Source organism: Gouania willdenowi, chromosome 1, assembly GCF_900634775.1.
Source record: "Gouania willdenowi chromosome 1, fGouWil2.1, whole genome shotgun sequence".
NCBI lineage: Eukaryota > Metazoa > Chordata > Actinopteri > Blenniiformes > Gobiesocidae > Gouania > Gouania willdenowi.
Window position 1 is genome coordinate 43,501,134 of NC_041044.1, and position 19,552 is coordinate 43,520,685.

Below are 19,552 nucleotides of genomic sequence, written 5' to 3' on the forward strand. Positions count from 1 at the left end.
TAAAGAGCGGATCATTGGATCATCACCGTGTGTGGAGCTGTTTGCTCTCAGCAGGAGAGAAATGTGTGCGCGTCACAAATGTAGATATCAGCCGCAAACAGCCACGTTTCTGTGTAAAGACGGAGGTGTGAGCTTCTCAGGACTGCCTCGTTTGGTTTGTGTCACTGTTGGACAAAAAGAGACAAAGAAGTGATCAAATGTCACATGAAAAACAAATAAAAACTTCATGTTTTTTAATTAATCTGTCATTAAAACTGTGGGAAAAACAGAAGGTTTCCAAGAACGGGGACATGACATAATATATAGCATTTGTCTAGCATTAGCCTAGCATTACGTTAGCATTAATATCAGTATTAGCTTAGCATTAACAAAAGCATAAGCATTAGCCTAACCTATAGGATTAACTTAGCTTTAGCATTAGCATTATAATTAACTTACCATTAATATGTAGAATAAGCTTTACCCTAACTTAAGCTTAGCATTAGCCTAGCATGAATATTAACATTAGCCTAACATTAATTTAGCATTAACAATAACATTAACCTAACCTAGCATTAATGTAGCATTAACATTTAGCATTATCATTAGCATTAACTTAGCATTAGCCTAGCATTAACCTAGCATTAACATTAACATTAATATTAACATTTATATCATGTTTTTTAATTAAACGAGGACACGACATATTAGCATTAACTACGCATTATCCTGGCATAACCTTAGCTTAGCCTAGCATTAACTTAGCTGAGCATTACCTTAGCTTAGCATTTGCTTAGCCTAGCATTAGCTTAGCATAAACAATAATATTACCATTAGCTTAGCCTAGCATTAACATTAATATTAGCATTAACTTAGCCTAACAATAACTTAGCCTAACATTAGCTTCATACTAGCATTCCCAGTTTTATTATCATTAGCTTAACTTAGCATTAACTTAGAATTACCAATAGCCTAGCATTAACTTAGCATTAACGTTTAGCATTAACTTAGCATTAGTCTAGCATTATCTTAGCACAAAATACACAAAATAAAAAACCCGAAACAGACAAAAATGACAGAAAAATACATAAGATGTTTAAAACAAGAAAACTATAAAACGACTCAAACGACGCACAAAATAAATGATTAATACAAAAAAACAAAACAAACAAATGACAAAAAATAACTCACATGAAATGAAAATATTACACAAAATGAAAAAAACAGGAGATGAAAAAAAAAAAACACAAATTTGTTTAAATTTTTTTAAAAAAACACACACACAACATAACAAGACATTTAAAAAAACACACACAAAATAAACGATAAATACAAAAAAACACTAACAATAAAACAACACACAAAACGACTCATAAAAGACACAAAATGATAACAATAACAGAAACTGGGCACAAATTTTGCTTTGTCAAGGTCTGGAATATTTTCTCCATCTACAAACTAAAAATAAAATTTAACAAAAAGGCCCAATTGAAATCAAAACACACAGAAATAGAATTTCAGATTTTATAATTGGTAAAATGCATTTACACATTTAAAAAAAAACATTATTTATCAAATTTAGACGACAAAATCCTTCAAACGAAAGAAAATGCATTATATTTGACAAGTCTCTTCCAAAAAGTCATTTTGCTATACTTTATTCACACACAGATGTAAAATAAATGTGTTTTTGAGGCTCGTTGGTCACATTTTGTCGGATTATTCTGGTGTAATGAAGCCGAGGAGCCGCTAGGGGTCACTGTAGCTACACAATCACACCATGTTCACATTTTATAGTAGAGCGTTAGAAGTTGAGGATTTTACTTTAATTTGGGTGTTTTATCGCCTTGAACTGAAAACTATCTCTTAAAACGAGCTCTAAGCTGCAACCACAGACACAGGTGAGTCAAAATGTGAGTATATGTTTAATGCAAACAGCCTAAATTCATGGTAATGTCATTTAATTAACCCTCCTGACCAATGTGTCGCTTTTTTCTTGTGCCTGAAATCAAACTTTTCGAAAATAAACTGAGAGGAATGTGTGTGGTTCGCGTTAGCTCTGTAAATATAACGAGTTTCAAGGTGGAAATGTGACGTTTAACTAATTAATTTGCGTGAACGAGTGCAGAAACACCTGCTGGAGAAGCTAAGCTACTGCTAATTACTTCAGACGAGCAAGAGAGTCTAATTAAATGTGAGTTAATATTAAAACATAATCGCGCAAGAACGCAGCTAAATGTATGTGTTATAAACGCAACAATAAACAGATAAACAGGTCAGTGTTCCTAACGAAGGAGAACAAGAAGGTTGGACTCTGGATTTGTCATAGAAACATTTTTTATCAACAGCCAACAGAGAAGAGATAAAACTGCACCAGTAAAACATGAACTAAATCAAAGTTGCTGCAGTTTACAGTGTAGTTACAGTATGAGAGGAATCAATATAGTGAATGTGAATTTGTTTTTACACATTATGACGTTTTGGTGATGTATTTACTTGAAATATAATCTGAAGTGTTTTATTTTGAAAAGTTACCCGATATTTTATTGTGGAGTAGGTGCTTAATTTCCTGTTTAGCGTCATTTGCGTGAGTGTGTGTGTGTGTGTGTGTGTGTGTGTGTGTGTGTGTGTGTGTGTGTGTGTGTGTGTGTGTGTGTGTGTGTGTGTGTGTGTGTGTGTGTGTGTGTGTGTGCGGGTAAGTACACATGCTCCAACCTGTATGTTCTTGCATGATGATTGAATTACTCACATTTTTTGTTACATGCATGAATATTACATATATTTAATCATTTACCGTTCATGATTTAAATGACCCTCGCTCACACTAACCCTCACCATTACTGAACAATTTCTGATTCTAATAAAATCATCACTGCACTACAACAGCTGTCATTCTCTATCTACCTTAACAATTTCTGTCTTCAAACAAATTGTTCAAAACTTGACATGTTTGTTTAAACATACTAAGGGTTTGTGTTTAACAGCTATGGATAACAAATTCATACTGATTACAATATTCGACCATACATACCCTTTAATTAGAAACTATAGAAATATAACCAGATTTAGCCTTCAAAACACTTTCAAATATCATGCTGTTTGCATTACTGTTTTTGCTTTTTCCCAATGGCTAAAAACGCAAAAGGCAGCGGTAGTGGTAGTTTCACATTAGTGGAATGGGGTTCAACTCCTTACAGTGTCCTTGATGAAAGCTAAATTATATGAAAACACAATATTTATCACTCTACACATTTCACAACAAACCTAAATATTCCTGACGTCCTACCATCAAACACAACCTCATTTGTCCATCCATGAAAAAACTACTTGACTTCCCACTTTTCTATAGCTACACATACTTCTTTTGGGCAATGCACTAGTATTATATAATTGATCATTCTATTTAAGTGTTAAATACACGAGTTGTTCTAAATTGGTTAACTAGCTAGTTACATAATTTGTCTACAATATGTGCATTTTGCTGGTAATAGGTAATATGTATTAGAGTGTAAAGAGATTAAATGTTTGGGTATGGGGCCAGTTGTTCTGTTTGCAGAGGACACAAAGTTAATTTATTCAGGAAATCATTTCAAAATGTCTGGTTAAATTTATAAAAAAATATGAATATATCTTATTACATTTAAAGAGAACTAAACACTGGGAATGGATTTTGCGAATAGAAGAAATTATGAATTTATTTGATAACTTTATGAGATTGTAGAATTTTCAGACATGTTTTATCAATAAAACAAAAGAAAAAGTCAAAGATTTCATTTTTCATTTATTTCATTTTTATTCATTTAAAATCATTTTTAATGGAAAAATCTCCCAACATTTCAACATGGGCATCAGTGACGGTGAAGAGGAACCTCCACTTATGAACACTTGGGAAATGGATCAGTAACAAGTGGTCCTCTTTCTGAATCTCCTTTGGGCTGAAGCCTCTGCTGTGTTCTTAGAGAAAAAAAAAATGAATATTTATGGTTAGTGGTTCAGTTAGTTTTCAATTAATTTGCGTGTGACAAAATACCTTAAATGACCATGAGAGGGTGTGAGGATATCTTAACGCATAATAATAATAATAATAAATGTAGATCATTGACAAAATGTAATGACATTATAAATTCTTTCTTACCTCATTGGTGACATGCCATCCATATGTCATGTTCATGGTGATAGGCTGGGTGTATTTTTCATGGGGCGTTAAGCGGGCCCTCTCCATCATATTGTAATGGGTAGCTGGTGGGGCTGGTGCTTTGGGGTCTGCTGTCCTCCAGTCTGTGCTGGTTTTGGGGGCCCGCCCCATGACGGGGCGTGGGTGATCGGCGGTGGTCTTCCTTGGGGGAGGACTATGCTGGCGGCACATGGGAAAATTGCTCGAAAAACTGGTAACATCAGTGACCCGCCTTCCAAATTTCCTTTGAACTGAAGCCTCTGCTGTGTTCTGAGAGAAGAAAAATAAATGTTTTAGGTTTAGTGGTTCAGTAAGTTTTCAATTAATTTGCTTTTGACAAAATACCTTAAATGGTATGATTTCAGGATATTTTAATGCATAACAATAATAATAATAAATGTAAATCATTGACAAAATGTACATTTTAAATTCTATCTTACCTCCTTGTTGACATGCCATCCAATGTTCATGCTATCGGTGATAGGCTCGCTGTATTTTTCACGGGGTGTTAAGAGGGCCCTCTCCATCACCGTGTAGTAGGTAGCTGGAAAGCAGAGACAAAAAAGTTGATATTTCTGAACCATTAAGTTTGTACATTGAGATATTTTATTGTGAATATAACTTACTCCCTAATTTGGTCACTTCATTGTTGGTTTCCTGAGGTCGCATGGTTAATACAATAGAGATTCACCTTAAGCCTGTACTGAGTCCTAAGGTTATCAGTGGTAGAACCTGACTGAGATAAAAGCCAAGGAGAACTCTTGGGCTTTTAAACATTAAAGAACATGACATCACGAGACGCTACTGATGATGTCATTGAGAGGTAGAATTTTACTGAGGGTTTCCATGGATACGTTTCCGCTGCGCCACAGCACCGATCCAGTTTTTCACCGCTGTCCGCCGTTTGAATTCACACCGGTTGCATTTTGAGTGTGCCGCGGTGCACTTCGGTTGGACGACTGTGACGTCATGAGTCAGAGCAGTTCTCACAATATCTATATCTATACTATAATTCAAGGGAGGTCTGTGTGGATGTGTGTGTGTGTGTGTGTGTGTGTGGAGCAAATATCTCCCCGACGCGTTGCGAGTTCAACCTGAAACTCGGTCAACAGCTTCCAAATACCCCGAGTGTGTGTATCTGTTATTTTGGAGTAATTTTGTCATTTCAAAATGTTTATTCTAATTTTATTTCACTTCTGGACGGCCCCGAAATGAAACCTATTCAACTTTTGACCTCAGGGTGTGAGGGGGCGCTAGCGCACCACCTATATCTATTTCACTGCACAGCTCACTTCCGGTGCGTACACGAGCTCCCGTGGACTTCTTTTTTCTCTTTTGAGGAAAAATACTTTTTTACTGTTTTTTATTTGGTGATGACATTTCGAAACGTTTATTTTCATGTTAGTTAGAACGTTCGCTATTTAGACCGTACAGACCTCACCCGAAAGTTATTGACGGCAATGGCTGCTGTGTTGAAAGCTGCACATTTATCAGCAGCGCGCGTGTGTGAGAGAACCAACGGAGGAGATGAGAGTCCAAGGTAGAGAGTCACACACACACATACACACACACCGATCAGGTGCGCTTCGCTATCGATCACCGTCTACGTGTGTGTAACGGACCACCATTTAGTCCGGTTACAGTCTGTGTCACGACACCCGTCCTTTGGGTGGTAGTGACTGTAGTGTTAAGTCAGATCAGTAAACGGTGATACATAGTGAAGCCCGCCTGATGATTACTGCAGCTTCACTCACGACACACCTGCCACTACACCTAACTACTGAAAATAGATAAGTTTAGTGAAAGTTAGACAGGCACACACACTCTAAACGACAACAAAAAATATGAAAATGACTCAAAATACACAAAACTAAATATTTATACAAAAATTATACAAAAGACAACACAGAAAAATACACCAAACGACAACAAAAACATGAAAATGACTCAAAATACACTAAACTAAATACTTATAATCCCATATGAATGCATACTTCCGACGGGCACTGTACATTACAGAAAAAAACAGCAAACGAAAAAAATATAAAAATGAGTTAAAGAAAACAACACATTTATCATGCGCATGTCTCATAGAATTAAACCGGGGAAATTGCACACGCTATTTTACTTTGCACCTGCAAATCTACCCCTTTATTATGCTACAGAGTATGTTGTTATTATTATGCCCATATTTGACAACTCTTCTTAAGCTCCCACTATATGAATACATACTTCTGACGGGCACTGTACTCAACTTCAAAAATACATACATTTACAGAAAAATACACAGAATTACTCCTGATTCACACTACAATAGCAACAAAAACAATAATTATACAAAAATACACATGACTCCAAAAAAACATACAAGAAAAATTAAAATAAAAAAGCAAACATTTATGCACAAAAAGACAACAGAAAGATACACAAATACACATGACTCCAAAAAACATACGTTACAGAAAAATACACCATACAAAAAAATATAAACGTGATGATGAAGTCATGCACATGTCCTATAGAATTAAACCAGGAAAATTGCACCCACATTTTGCACCCGCAAATATACCCCTTATGCTCCCCCATGAATACATACTTCCAACGGGCACTGTACTAGTATATATAATCGCGCAAGAACGCAGCTAAATGTATGTGTTATAAACGCAACAATAAACAGATAAATAGGTCAGTGTTCCTAACGAAGGAGAACAAGATGGTTGGACTCTCTGGATTTGTCATAGAAACATTTTTTATCAACAGCCAACAGAGAAGAGATAAAACTGCACCAGTAAAACATGAACTAAATCAAAGTTGCTGCAGTTTACAGTGTAGTTACAGTATGAGAGGAATCAATATAGTGAATGTGAATTTGTTTTTACACATTATGACGTTTTGGTGATGTATTTACTTGAAATATAATCTGAAGTGTTTTATTTTGAAAAGTAACCCGATATTTTATTGCGGAGTACGTGCTTAATTTCCTGTTTAGCTTCATTTGCGTGAGTGTGTGTGTGTTTGTGTGTGTGCGGGTAAGTACACATGCTCCAACCTGTATGTTCTTGTATGATGTGACATGCATGATGATTGAATTACTCACATTTTTTGTTACATGCATGAATATTACATATATTTAATCATTTACCGTTCATGATTTAAATGACCCTCGCTAACACTAACCCTCACCATTACTGAACAATTTCTGATTCTAATAAAATCATCACTGCACTACAACAGCTGTCATTCTCTATCTACCTTAACAATTTCTGTCTTCAAACAAATTGTTCAAAACTTGACATGTTTGTTTAAACATACTAAGGGTTTGTGTTTAACAGCTATGGATAACAAATTCATACTGATTACAATATTCGACCATACATACCTTTTAATTAGAAACTATAGAAATATAACCAGATTTAGAATTCAAAACACTTTCAAATATCATGCTGTTTGCATTACTGTTTTTGCTTTTTCCCAATGGCTAAAAACGCAAAAGGCAGCGGTAGTGGTAGTTTCACATTAGTGGAATGGGGTTCAACTCCTTACAGTGTCCTTGATGAAAGCTAAATTATATGAAAACACAATATTTATCACTCTACACATTTCACAACAAACCTAAATATTCCTGACGTCCTACCATCAAACACAACCTCATTTGTCCATCCATGAAAAAACTACTTGACTTCCCACTTTTCTATAGCTACACATACTTCTTTTGGGCACTGCACTAGTATTATATAATTGATCATTCTATTTAAGTGTTAAATACACGAGTTGTTCTAAATTGGTTAACTAGCTAGTTACATAATTTGTCTACAATATGTGCATTTTGCTGGTAATAGGTAATATGTATTAGAGTGTAAAGAGATTAAATGTTTGGGTATGGAGCCAGTTGTTCTGTTTGCAGAGGACACAAAGTTAATTTATTCAGGAAATCATTTCAAAATGTCTGGTTAAATTTAGAAAAAAATATGAATATATCTTATCATTACATTTAAAGAGAACTAAACACTGGGAATGGATTTTGCGAATAGAAGAAATTATGAATTTTTTTGATAACTTTATGAGATTGTAGAATTTTCAGACATGTTTTATCAATAAAACAAAAGAAAAAGTCAAAGATTTCATTTTTCATTTATTTCATTTTTATTCATTTAAAATCATTTTTAATGGAAAAATCTCCCAACATTTCAACATGGGCATCAGTGACGGTGAAGAGGAACCTCCACTTATGAACACTTGGGAAATGGATCAGTAACAAGTGGTCCTCTTTCTGAATCTCCTTTGGGCTGAAGCCTCTGCTGTGTTCTTAGAGAAAAAAAATGAATATTTATGGTTAGTGGTTCAGTAAGTTTTCAATTAATTTGCTTGTGACAAAATACCTTAAATGACCATGAGAGGGTGTGAGGATATCTTAATGCATAATAATAATAATAATAATAAATGTAGATCATTGACAAAATGTAATGACATTATAAATTCTTTCTTACCTCATTGGTGACATGCCATCCATATGTCATGTTCATGGTGATAGGCTGGGTGTATTTTTCATGGGGCGTTAAGCGGGCCCTCTCCATCATATTGTAATGGGTAGCTGGTGGGGCTGGTGCTTTGGGGTCTGCTGTCCTCCAGTCTGTGCTGGATTTGGGGGCCCGCCCCATGACGGGGCGTGGGTGATCGGCGGTGGTCTTCCTTGGGGGAGGACTATGCTGGCGGCACATGGGAAAATTGCTCGAAAAACTGGTAACATCAGTGACCCGCCTTCCGAATTTCCTTTGAACTGAAGCCTCTGCTGTGTTCTGAGAGAAGAAAAATAAATGTTTTAGGCTTAGTGGTTCAGGAAGTTTTCAATTAATTTGCTTTTGACAAAATACCTTAAATGGTATGATTTCAGGATATTTTAATGCATAACAATAATAATAATAAATGTTAATCATTGACAAAATGTACATTTTAAATTCTATCTTACCTCCTTGTTGACATGCCATCCAATGTTCATGCTATCGGTGATAGGCTCGCTGTATTTTTCACGGGGTGTTAAGAGGGCCCTCTCCATCACCGTGTAGTAGGTAGCTGGAAAGCAGAGACAAAAAAGTTGATATTTCTGAACCATTAAGTTTGTACATTGAGATATTTTATTGTGAATATAACTTACTCCCTAATTTGGTCACTTCATTGTTGGTTTCCTGAGGTCGCATGGTTAATACAATAGAGATTCACCTTAAGCCTGTACTGAGTCCTAAGGTTATCAGTGGTAGAACCTGACTGAGATAAAAGCCAAGGAGAACTCTTGGGCTTTTAAACATTAAAGAACATGACATCACGAGACGCTACTGATGATGTCATTGAGAGGTAGAATTTTACTGAGGGTTTCCATGGATACGTCTCCGCTGCGCCACAGCACCGATCCAGTTTTTCACCGCTGTCCGCCGTTTGAATCCACACCGGTTGCGTTTTGAGTGTGCCGCGGTGCACTTCGGTTGGACGACTGTGACGTCATGAGTCAGAGCAGTTCTCACAATATCTATATCTATACTATAATTCAAGGGAGGTCTGTGTGGATGTGTGTGTGTGTGTGGAGCAAATATCTCCCCGAAGCGTTGCGAGTTCAACCTGAAACTCGGTCAACAGCTTCCAAATACCCCGAGTGTGTGTATCTGTTATTTTGGAGTAATTTTGTCATTTCAAAATGTTTATTCTAATTTTATTTCACTTCTGGACGGCCCCGAAATGAAACCTATTCAACTTTTGACCTCAGGGTGTGAGGGGGCGCTAGCGCACCACCTATATCTATTTCACTGCACAGCTCACTTCCGGTGCGTGCACGAGCTCCCGTGGACTTCTTTTTTCTCTTTTGAGGAAAAATACTTTTTTACTGTTTTTTATTTGGTGATGACATTTCGAAACGTTTATTTTCATGTTAGTTAGAACGTTCGCTATTTAGACCGTACAGACCTCACCCGAAAGTTATTGAAGGTGGAAATGTGACGTTTAACTAATTAATTTGCGTGAACGAGTGCAGAAACACCTGCTGGAGAAGCTAAGCTACTGCTATTTACTTCAGACAAGCAAGAGAGTCTAATTAAATGTGAGTTAATATTAAAACAGCTGCACAATATTTAGAATTTAGATTTAAAGGGTTTTCAACTCATGGATCGGAGCCACAAACTTGTTTTTAGTCTCCCAGTGATTTTATTTTGAAAGGGTTGTATTCATTTTTTGCTTTTAATGGTTGATTTGGCCTAATTTTTGTTGCGTTTTCAGGAACTAATTTAAAAATCAAACACTAGTTTTTTTGTTTTTTGTTGTTTTTAATTTACTTAATTTTTTGTAAAACTGACTTTACAAGAAAGAAACAAAAAAAATACACAAAATGACTCATAATACACATGAAATCACAACAATCACACACAAAATGACAGAAAAAACACACAAAATGAAAGATTACAGAAAATAATACAAAATGGCCCCCAAAGTACACATAATGACAAAAATACACAATATAATTTGAAGAAAAAAAACCTGAAACAGACAAAAATGATAAATACACAAAATTTACTTTTTAAAAGACAAAATGACAGAAAATAATGTGTCAAAAACCCACAAAAAACTGCAACAACAATATATGATAAATATACACAAATACAACAAAAATACACAAAAGGACTCACAATACACATAAAATGACAACAATCACGCACAAAATGAAAGAAAATAGCAAAATATGACAGAAAAAACACAAAAAGGCCCCCAAAGCACTTAAAATGAAAATAAAAAAAACACACAAAATATATATATTTTTAAAGACAAAATGTCAAAAACCCACATAACGACTCCAACAACGCACAAAATAAATGATTAATACAGAAAAATCAGAACAACAAAAATACACAAAAAGACCCAGAATACACACAAAAAGACAACAATCATGTACAAAATGATGGAAAATAACACAAAATGATTAAAGAAAACACAGGAGATGAGCAAAAAAATTACACATTTTTTTCTTTTTTAACACAGACATACATAATGACAGATTTCACAAAATGACAAAAAAAAAAAACTAGCTAAAATGACACCAATTCACCTTAAACTGACTGAAAGTTGGAGTATTCACACTGTACTGCCTCATGTTTATTCTGACTCAAAGCTCGTATGTTTGACTATGAAAGTGTTGATGAAGTATTTGTTGTTTATTTGTTTTTGGAGGTCATGCAGACGTACTGCTGGCCCGGTCACCAGACGCAGCTCCTGCGGGCGCTGCAGCAGCAGCAGAACAACGCCCAGTACTGTGACACGCTGCTGCAAACTGAGGGTGAGAACTATAAAGTGTAATACTTTTTATCTTTGTTCGCTCTGGTTCGTCAGCGAGAACACAAATATGTCAGTTTGTGGTTTCTTTTGTTGATCGTGTTGTGATTAGTTTCTGACGATGTTGTAAAAACTGAAAATGAATGCAAAGTTCTCATCAAATTGTTTTGTGACCAAACAAGTAGTTCAGGGTTTTTCGGCCTGGGATCTCGGGGGCGTCTGGGGAGCTGCTCGGCCATGGGAGGGTGGCCTGGGGCTCCTTGGCCCCCGCTCTTTCTGCTGGCCTGGCTGCATCTGCGGGCCCGGGGCAGTTCCTGGGTTTGCAGTGGTGGTTTTTGCACATATACTGGTCTACGATGCACTGGCACGCCTTGGGATGTGGGATAAAACTCATACTGGGCTTAACTTTAGACACGTTAATCCCAAATACCTTTAGGTACTACCACTCACTTATTCCCCCTGTTCACAGCCACCACCTTTATAGCTAAGCTTCACACTTGTCACCATACTGGGTTGATTACACAACATAATAAGCACAATATATTCTATAACTTCAAATTTCACTCTCACTGTAAAATAATCTATTCTTCCCCACCCTTTCTATTTCCTACCTTGAGTCTCTCCTCCCTGCTCCCTTTCCCCTCCACCTAGGTGTAACACTGCTCTCCCTTTTTATATCCTCCCTATGATAAAAGGTTTCTTACCCTTCCTTAGGGAGGGCTGGTGATGGTCACAATTAAGCAATAAAATAAATCAATTTATTTTATTGCAATAACAAAACATGCGTTGCTGTCTCATAATGATTGCACTTCTTGTAGTGTTGACCTTTGACAGCATGTGCAGACAAGTAGAAAAAAAATAGAATAACTAAAACAGATTTAAAAAAAAAAAAAAGACCCTAAATTATGGAATGGCTCAAAATCAGACCGAAAAATTGACAGAAAAAAGACCAAAAACAGACACTGAAAAGACCTTAAAGGCGTTAGAAACACACTGAAAAAACCAAACGGCACAAAGAAACTGACCCAAACTAAATGCACAAAAAACACCAAAATCTGACCTAAAACAGTAAAAAACACACCTAAAATGGTCAAAATGTCAGAGTTTTTTTAGATCCTTCTCTGCTTTTCCTGCAGGTATTTCCATTCCCGCTCACAGCTGCGTCCTCGCCGCTCTCAGTCCGTATCTTTCCCAGAAGCTGTCGTCCGTCTCGGGTCCGCCCACCGGACAGAAGCGGCAGCTCCGCCTCCCGACCGTGACCTCGGGCACGCTGCTGAAGCTGGTCGTTTTGCTGTATTCAGGAGAGCTGAAGGTCAAAGGTGACGCAGAGCAGAGAGACGTCCTGGCCGCCGCCCACCGCCTGGGCATCCCTGGCCTGGAGGTGGGATGGACGGACCGGGGGGCGGAGCAGAGGCGTGGTTGTACGGCCAAGGTCCAGGAAGCACAGGTCCAGGTCGACATGAGCTCACGTAGAGGTGGAGCTCCTCAGGAGAAAAGTGTAGCGTCTACTAGTACGCAGACGGACCCAGACCAAGGAGAGGGACGTGATCCCACCATCAACTCTTTAACTATCCCAACTCGTCTGATTAACGAGTCCAACTCCACCTCAGCTGCTCTACATCCTGTCGTCATCCAACGGACGACGGGACGTGATGATGGAGGAGTGAAGAGCGGCGGTAAAGGTTCAGGAGGAGCAGACGCAGCGGGACAACCTCGAAGAACCGCCGTAGGAGTGAAGAGCGTCGCTAGGATGAGGCAGATGATGGAATCGGCTCAGATTTCCATCAAGGTAACGACTGGGAACGTCCTCGCCCTCCTTTTAAAGAGACATACACATGAAAGAGTGGTAGATGTAATGTTTCTGCTCACAGGTGAAGCTCAGGAGGAGAACCACGGGAGAGGCATCATGGGAGGTCGTGAACATTCAGGACAGCGACAAGACGCTGGTGGACAACATATCCCTCAAACAGGTGAGTTCAAACACATTTTGAAAATTAAACACAATCCCTAATTAAAATGAAGCAGTTTAACATATTTAATGCATTTGTTAAACAGTGATTGATTAAAATTCTGTCCATGCTGTTTGTTTACAGCATATGCTCTAAAACAGGGTTTCCCAAACTGGGGTACGTGTACGACCCCTAGGGGTACTTGAACAGCTCTCGGGAGGTACACAGAAACATTTGTCAGTTTATTTTTTAACATACTAGATTTTTTTTTTTTCTTACATCTACACAGACTTTTTCTTCATCCATCAATAATTATTTGTAGAAAAAACACTTTAAAATACACCAAAAGGTGAAGTTCAAATTCTAAAACGAGCAAAACATCTAAGACTGTTTTACTCGGCCTTTTTAAATGAATAAAAATGTCTAAATTCAAGGTTAATGTTGGACGAGATAACATGAGCTAAGGGTTACTTGATAAGAAATAAAGGCTAAGGGGTACATGGGGCAATACAGTTCGGGAAACACTGCTGTAAAATACAGTGAAAGGCTCAAAAATAAAGTAGTAAGAATAGACCAAAATCTGACCAAAAACAGACTTAAAGGCATTAGAAACACACAGAAAATTACCCAGAAAAGACCAACGCACAAAAAAAAGTACTAAATGTCCAAAAAATAGACCAAAGCCACACTCAAAACAGACCTAGACACATACAATTTGAAAACACAAAACGGATGAAAAACTGACTTAAAACAAATGTAAAACTGAAAAACAGACCTAAAAGAGTAAAACACCGGTGAGTGCAAACACATTATTTTTTTTTAATCATTTACAATATGTGAACAAAATACAGTCCATACTATTACGTATATGCTCTAAAAACAAAAAAAGAACAGAAGATTAAACACTAAAAAGACTGAAAGGCTCAAAGTCAGACCAAAAACAGACACTAAAAAGATTTAAAGGCATTAGAAATGCAGTGAAAATGGACCAAAAAAGACCAAACGAACAAAGAAACTAAAAATACTCAATGCAAAAAATCCCACCAAAACTTGACCCAAACCAGACCTAAAACAAATGGTCTGAAAACAGATGAAAAACTGACTGAAAACTAACGTAAAACAGTCTAGAAAAACTTTCTGAAAACACAAAACCGATGAAAAACAGACCTAAAAGAGTAAAAAACACAACCTGAAAACAAATAATAAAAAAACAAACTATCCTGTCATGTTTTTGCGCTCTCTGCAGATCCACTCACAGTGTAGCGTGTCCGACTCCTCGCCGCGTTCCTCCACCAGCTTCAGCACTGACCAATCCACAGAGTTAGAACCTCCTCAAGCTTTACTAGAAGAGACGGACGAGCAGGTGCAACGAATGCTGGAGGACATCATGTTTGGTCTGAACATCGTGCCCAGCATAGAGAAGGACTGCAAAAAGACCCAGGCCTCAGACACAGGTTAGCATCCATCAGTTAGCATCTATGGGTTAGCATCCATCAGTTAGCATCTATGGGTTAGCATCCATCAGTTAGCATGTTAACATAAACAATCCTCAGAGACAGGTTAGCATCCATCAGTTAGCATCTATGGGTTAGCATCCACCAGTTAGCATGTTAACATAAACAACCCTCAGAGACAGGTTAGCATCTATAGGTTAGCATCCATCAGTTAGCAACTCTAGGTTGCATCCATCAGTTAGCATGTTAACATAAACAATCCTCAGAAACAGGTTAGCATCCAACAGTTAGCATGTTTTCATAAACAACCCTCAGAGACAGGTTAGCATCGATAGCTTAGCATCCATCAGTTAGCATGTTAATATAAAAACCCTCAGAGACAGGTTAGCATCCATTAGTTAGCATCTATAGGTTAACATGTTTACATAAATAACCCTCAGATACAGGTTAGCATGTTTACATAAACAACCCTCAGATACAGGTTTGCATCTATAGGTTAGTATCTATTAGTTAGCATCTATCATTTAGCATGTTTACATAAACAACACTCAGACAGGTTAGCATCTATAGATTAGCATGTTTACATAAACAACCCTCAGATACAGGTTAGCATCTATTAGTTAGCATCCATCAGTTAGCATGTTTACATAACCCTCAGAGACAGCTTAGCGCCTATCTGTTAGCATCCATCAGTTAGCAATGCATGTTTACATAAACAAGCCTCAGACACAGGTTAGCATGGATCATTCATTATCTTTTCTCATCTAAACTTTAATTTGATTTCTTATTGTTAATCAAGCCTTTTCATTTTATTCTTTATAATCTCATCCAATCTTATTTTATCTCATTCAATCTTTTCTCCTCTGATTCTATCCCAACTTCTTATTTGATCTCATCTTATGTTACCTTATCTCTTTTCTTATCTCAGCTAATTTTATCTAATTTGATGTAATTTAAATATGTAACTGAAACTGATTTGCTCCTCGGGGACAAATAAAGTTTTCTGAATTTATTCTAATCTCGTTGTTTCTTATCTTTTTTATCACTACTTCTCATCTTTTCCCAACTCATCTCTTTCCATTTCATTTGATCCTGAAATCACTTTACTTTGAAGTAACCAGTTACTGTTCTCAAGTGGTAGGAGTGTTGATTGGGATGCGTCCTGGAAATGATTCCCCTTCAAAATAAAAGCCCTGTTTTGCTGTGCACTGATTAAAGATGGACTGCCTGTTTCTGCAGACGTCCACGGTTTCCTGCTCCATCAGTTTGAGGCTCACACTCCTCCTCCGTCCCTGAGTCTGACTCCACAGCGATCAGAGGTCGTGACCCCCAGAGACCCACAGGTCTCGGGGGACGACCCGTCCTTCCTGTGCTTTGATTATTTCTGCCTCCCTCAGTGTCTCTCTCCGTTGGCGACGTATACGTCACCGTCCGATGCTCAGGTTTCAGAGAACGACAGGACGGGAATCCCGAGCCGAGCGCTGTTTCCTGAAGTCCCTGAGTCGCTGCATTTTCCCTCGAAGGAAGAAGATGCGCCACGTCGGCAAAATTCCAAAGATCCAGAATGTGAAGAGAAAGAAGAAGTTTCAAACAGTGAAAAGACAATAAATGAACCAAATCAGCAGATTTCAGAGTGCTCTGTGAATCTATCGTGTCAAAACCTGCTGGTGACGCATCAGAACCTCCGCGGCGTGTTGTTGGGTCAGAGCGGCGCCACCAGCGTCGAGCATCCTCGGGTCACGACCAGAGGATCGGCGAGGAAAACTCAGCTGGTGCGACTCAAAACGGGAACGGAGAGTTCAGCGGGGACACCGAGACAAAGACGAGGACAAACTTTCAAGATCAAGGTGGAGAACGTGGGAAAAGACCTGAAGGACACGGAAAACGTAGCAAAGGTAAAAAACGAGGAAACAATTGTGGACGACGTGAACCCTGTGGAGAAAAACGTGGAAAGATATAAGAGAAATATAGAAAACATGAAGAAAAATGTGCAAAACGTCAAGAGAAATGTGAAAAAAATGAAGAAGAAGGTGGAAAACATGAAGAAGAATGTGCAAAACAACTTGAAAGACATGGAAACCAAGGAGAAAAAGGTGGAAAACGTCAAGAGAAATGTGAAAAAAATTAAGAAAAACATGGAGAATAATGTGGAAAACAACATGAAAGACGTGGAAACCATCAAGAGAAATGTAAAAAAAATCAAGAAAAACATGAAGAAGAATGTGGAAAACAATATAAAAGATGTGAAAATAAAAGAGAAAACGGTGGAAAAAGATGTAGAAAACGTGAGGGAAGAAGAAGAGGGAGCGTTAAAGAGAAGAAGCAGAAAACGTAAGCGAGACGTAGGCGTAGGCAGAGCCGACGCAATCCCTCGGAACGGGAAGAGGAAACGGGAAAAGGAAACGCCTGTAGACGATAAGGAAGTTTCCCGAGCGGAGACTTTAAAGTGGTTTCAGGAGCTCGTCCAACAGCAAACGTTCAAAAGGAGGCGGAGCAAAGGATCGACGGAGACGAGGACGAAAGAAGTTTCTACGGCGAAGGAGGATGAAGGTCGGTGTGTGAAAACCACAGAAGAAGAAGGAGAAAGAGAGAGTGGTGGGATTACAGCAGTTAGGATCAGTGAAGAAGAAGGAAGTGAAGAGGCCGAGCGTCAACTCAAAGCTGCTGATGAAGGTGATGATGATGAAGGTGATGATGATGAAGGTGATGATGATGAAGGCATTCGGCGTTCACGACAATATAAAAGATGGATGCTGTAATTGTGCCTGATAAGCAATGTGGAGTAGCAAAATATTAAATAAATTAAATTCAAATAATAAAATACAACACATCAATTGAATTAAATAAAATAAAAACTAATAAAATTAAATAAATAAAAACAATATGTAAATGAAATTTTATGTTATTAAAAGAATAAAATACAATACACATTTAAATGAAATTTAATAAAAACAAATGAAATTAAAAGAATAAAATGCAATACAAAATTGTAATGAAATTAAATAAACATTACAATTAAAAGAATAAAATGCAATACAAGAATTAAATGAAAATAAATAAAACATGTAAAAGAATAGCATACGATACAAAAATTAATAAATCAAAATAAAAGACAATAATGATCTTGTTAAATAAATACAATATACTTGAAAATAAAAAACATAAAATTCAATAAAAAATGAAATAAACGTAAATGAAAAAAACACGATAAAACGAAAATAAGGTAAATTGATAGTAAAATGAAATGATTTAAAAAGCAATAAAAATAAGTCTGTTCAAGAGAATTTTAGATCAAATGATAAATAATTAGATTAAATTGAATTACAAAATATGTTTTGATTAAATGAATGTAAGAAATTAAAAACCAAATATAAATAACAAAATGAAATACAAACAAATGTTAAATAAAATGCATTAAATTGAAACAATTAAATAATATATGATAAAATATAATTAAAAGTTGAAAAATACAAATTTAATAAAAACACTAAAATAAAACAAATTGAAAATGTTTGAAATTAAATGATGTAATTATCTTTGTATATTAATACATATTGATGATAAATTGTCCCTGTCAGTGCAGGCAGTGATGAAGGAGAGCTGTGAGGAGGAGGTAGACGTGGTCCTGTGCTCGCCGCTCAGAGACACGCCCGCCTGTCTAAGCCACGCCCACAGCGAGGACACCAGTGAGGATGACGAGGACGTGGATGTGACCGGAGATTAAAGAGCCGTTCACCGTCAGAAGTTTATGTTCACAAGTTTATGGTTTGGTTTCAGGGACGTGGTTTCCTTTTTCTCTTATGTCAAACACACTGTTTTACATAAAAAAAAAGCTTTGTTTACGAACCCTGCCTTCTCATTTAATTATTAAATAGAATAATGATGTTACATAAACAGTATAAATAGAAAAATATGAAAATAAAATAATTAAATTAAAGAACTAAAAAACTCAAATTAAATGACAGTTAAAAAATGTATACATGAAGTAGAAAAATAAAACAAATGAAATGGAAAAATGATAGAATAAAACGGAAACCCCAAAACAGTCAAAGTAGGTCTAATCTCTCATTTCATTAAATTAAATCCAATAATGACATTAAATAAACAATATAAAATATTGAAATTAAATAGATAATAAATTTAAAGATTCATTTAAAAAAACATTAAATAAAAAAATATATACATGAAGTAGTAAAATAATACAAATTAAATGAAAAATAATACAATAAACCATCCTTATCTCATTGGATTAAATTAAATTGAAAAATAGGAGAAACATTTTTAATAAAGAAAACGAAAGAAATAGGAAAAATAAGATTTATAAAAAAACATTTTTTAATTATTTTTCAAACCACCTTATATTTTTTAGTTCTGTATGTTGACCTTTTTTTTTTTTCTTAGTTCCATTTGTTTGGTTAATATTTTTTATTTTATTTTTTTATTCCGTGTGTTTTTTGTTTATTTAAAACAAACATTAGTTTAGTTTATATACTTAGTAAAAAGTCATCTTAAATTACATTTTAATTCATTTTCCCGAACGATTTTTTTTTTTTTTTAATTGAAAGATACAGATTTACATGTCAGAAGTGTACATTATACAAATCTACAGGAAGGGGACAAGCAAGAATCACACATACAAAATTGAAAGAAAATAAATCAATGTAAACCAGTCATTGCACTTCAAAAAT

At 36.4% G+C, this 19,552-nt stretch overlaps 1 protein-coding gene across 1 annotated transcript; it reads left to right on the forward strand.

Moving 5' to 3' along the window:
• Positions 1 to 1,767: 1,767 nt before the first annotated feature.
• LOC114460012 (uncharacterized) lies at positions 1,768 to 18,588 on the forward strand. Its single transcript, XM_028442078.1, has 7 exons — positions 1,768 to 1,880; positions 11,360 to 11,465; positions 12,598 to 13,250; positions 13,333 to 13,431; positions 14,657 to 14,864; positions 16,104 to 17,537; positions 18,443 to 18,588. The coding sequence occupies exons 2-7, from the start codon at positions 11,363 to 11,365 to the stop codon at positions 18,586 to 18,588; spliced, it is 2,643 nt and encodes an 880-aa protein (XP_028297879.1). The 5' UTR covers positions 1,768 to 1,880; positions 11,360 to 11,362.
• The last annotated feature ends 964 nt before the right edge of the window (positions 18,589 to 19,552 follow it).

Excerpts from the sequence above, each read along its gene's own strand:
- LOC114460012 (XM_028442078.1), top strand. The coding sequence starts at position 11,363 with ATGCAGACGTACTGCTGGCCCGGTCACCAGACGCAGCTCCTGCGGGCG. Across the intron at positions 14,865-16,103 it reads GACCCAGGCCTCAGACACAG|ACGTCCACGGTTTCCTGCTC; the intron begins GTTAGCATCCAT and ends CTGTTTCTGCAG. Across the intron at positions 17,538-18,442 it reads ACTCAAAGCTGCTGATGAAG|TGCAGGCAGTGATGAAGGAG; the intron begins GTGATGATGATG and ends TGTCCCTGTCAG.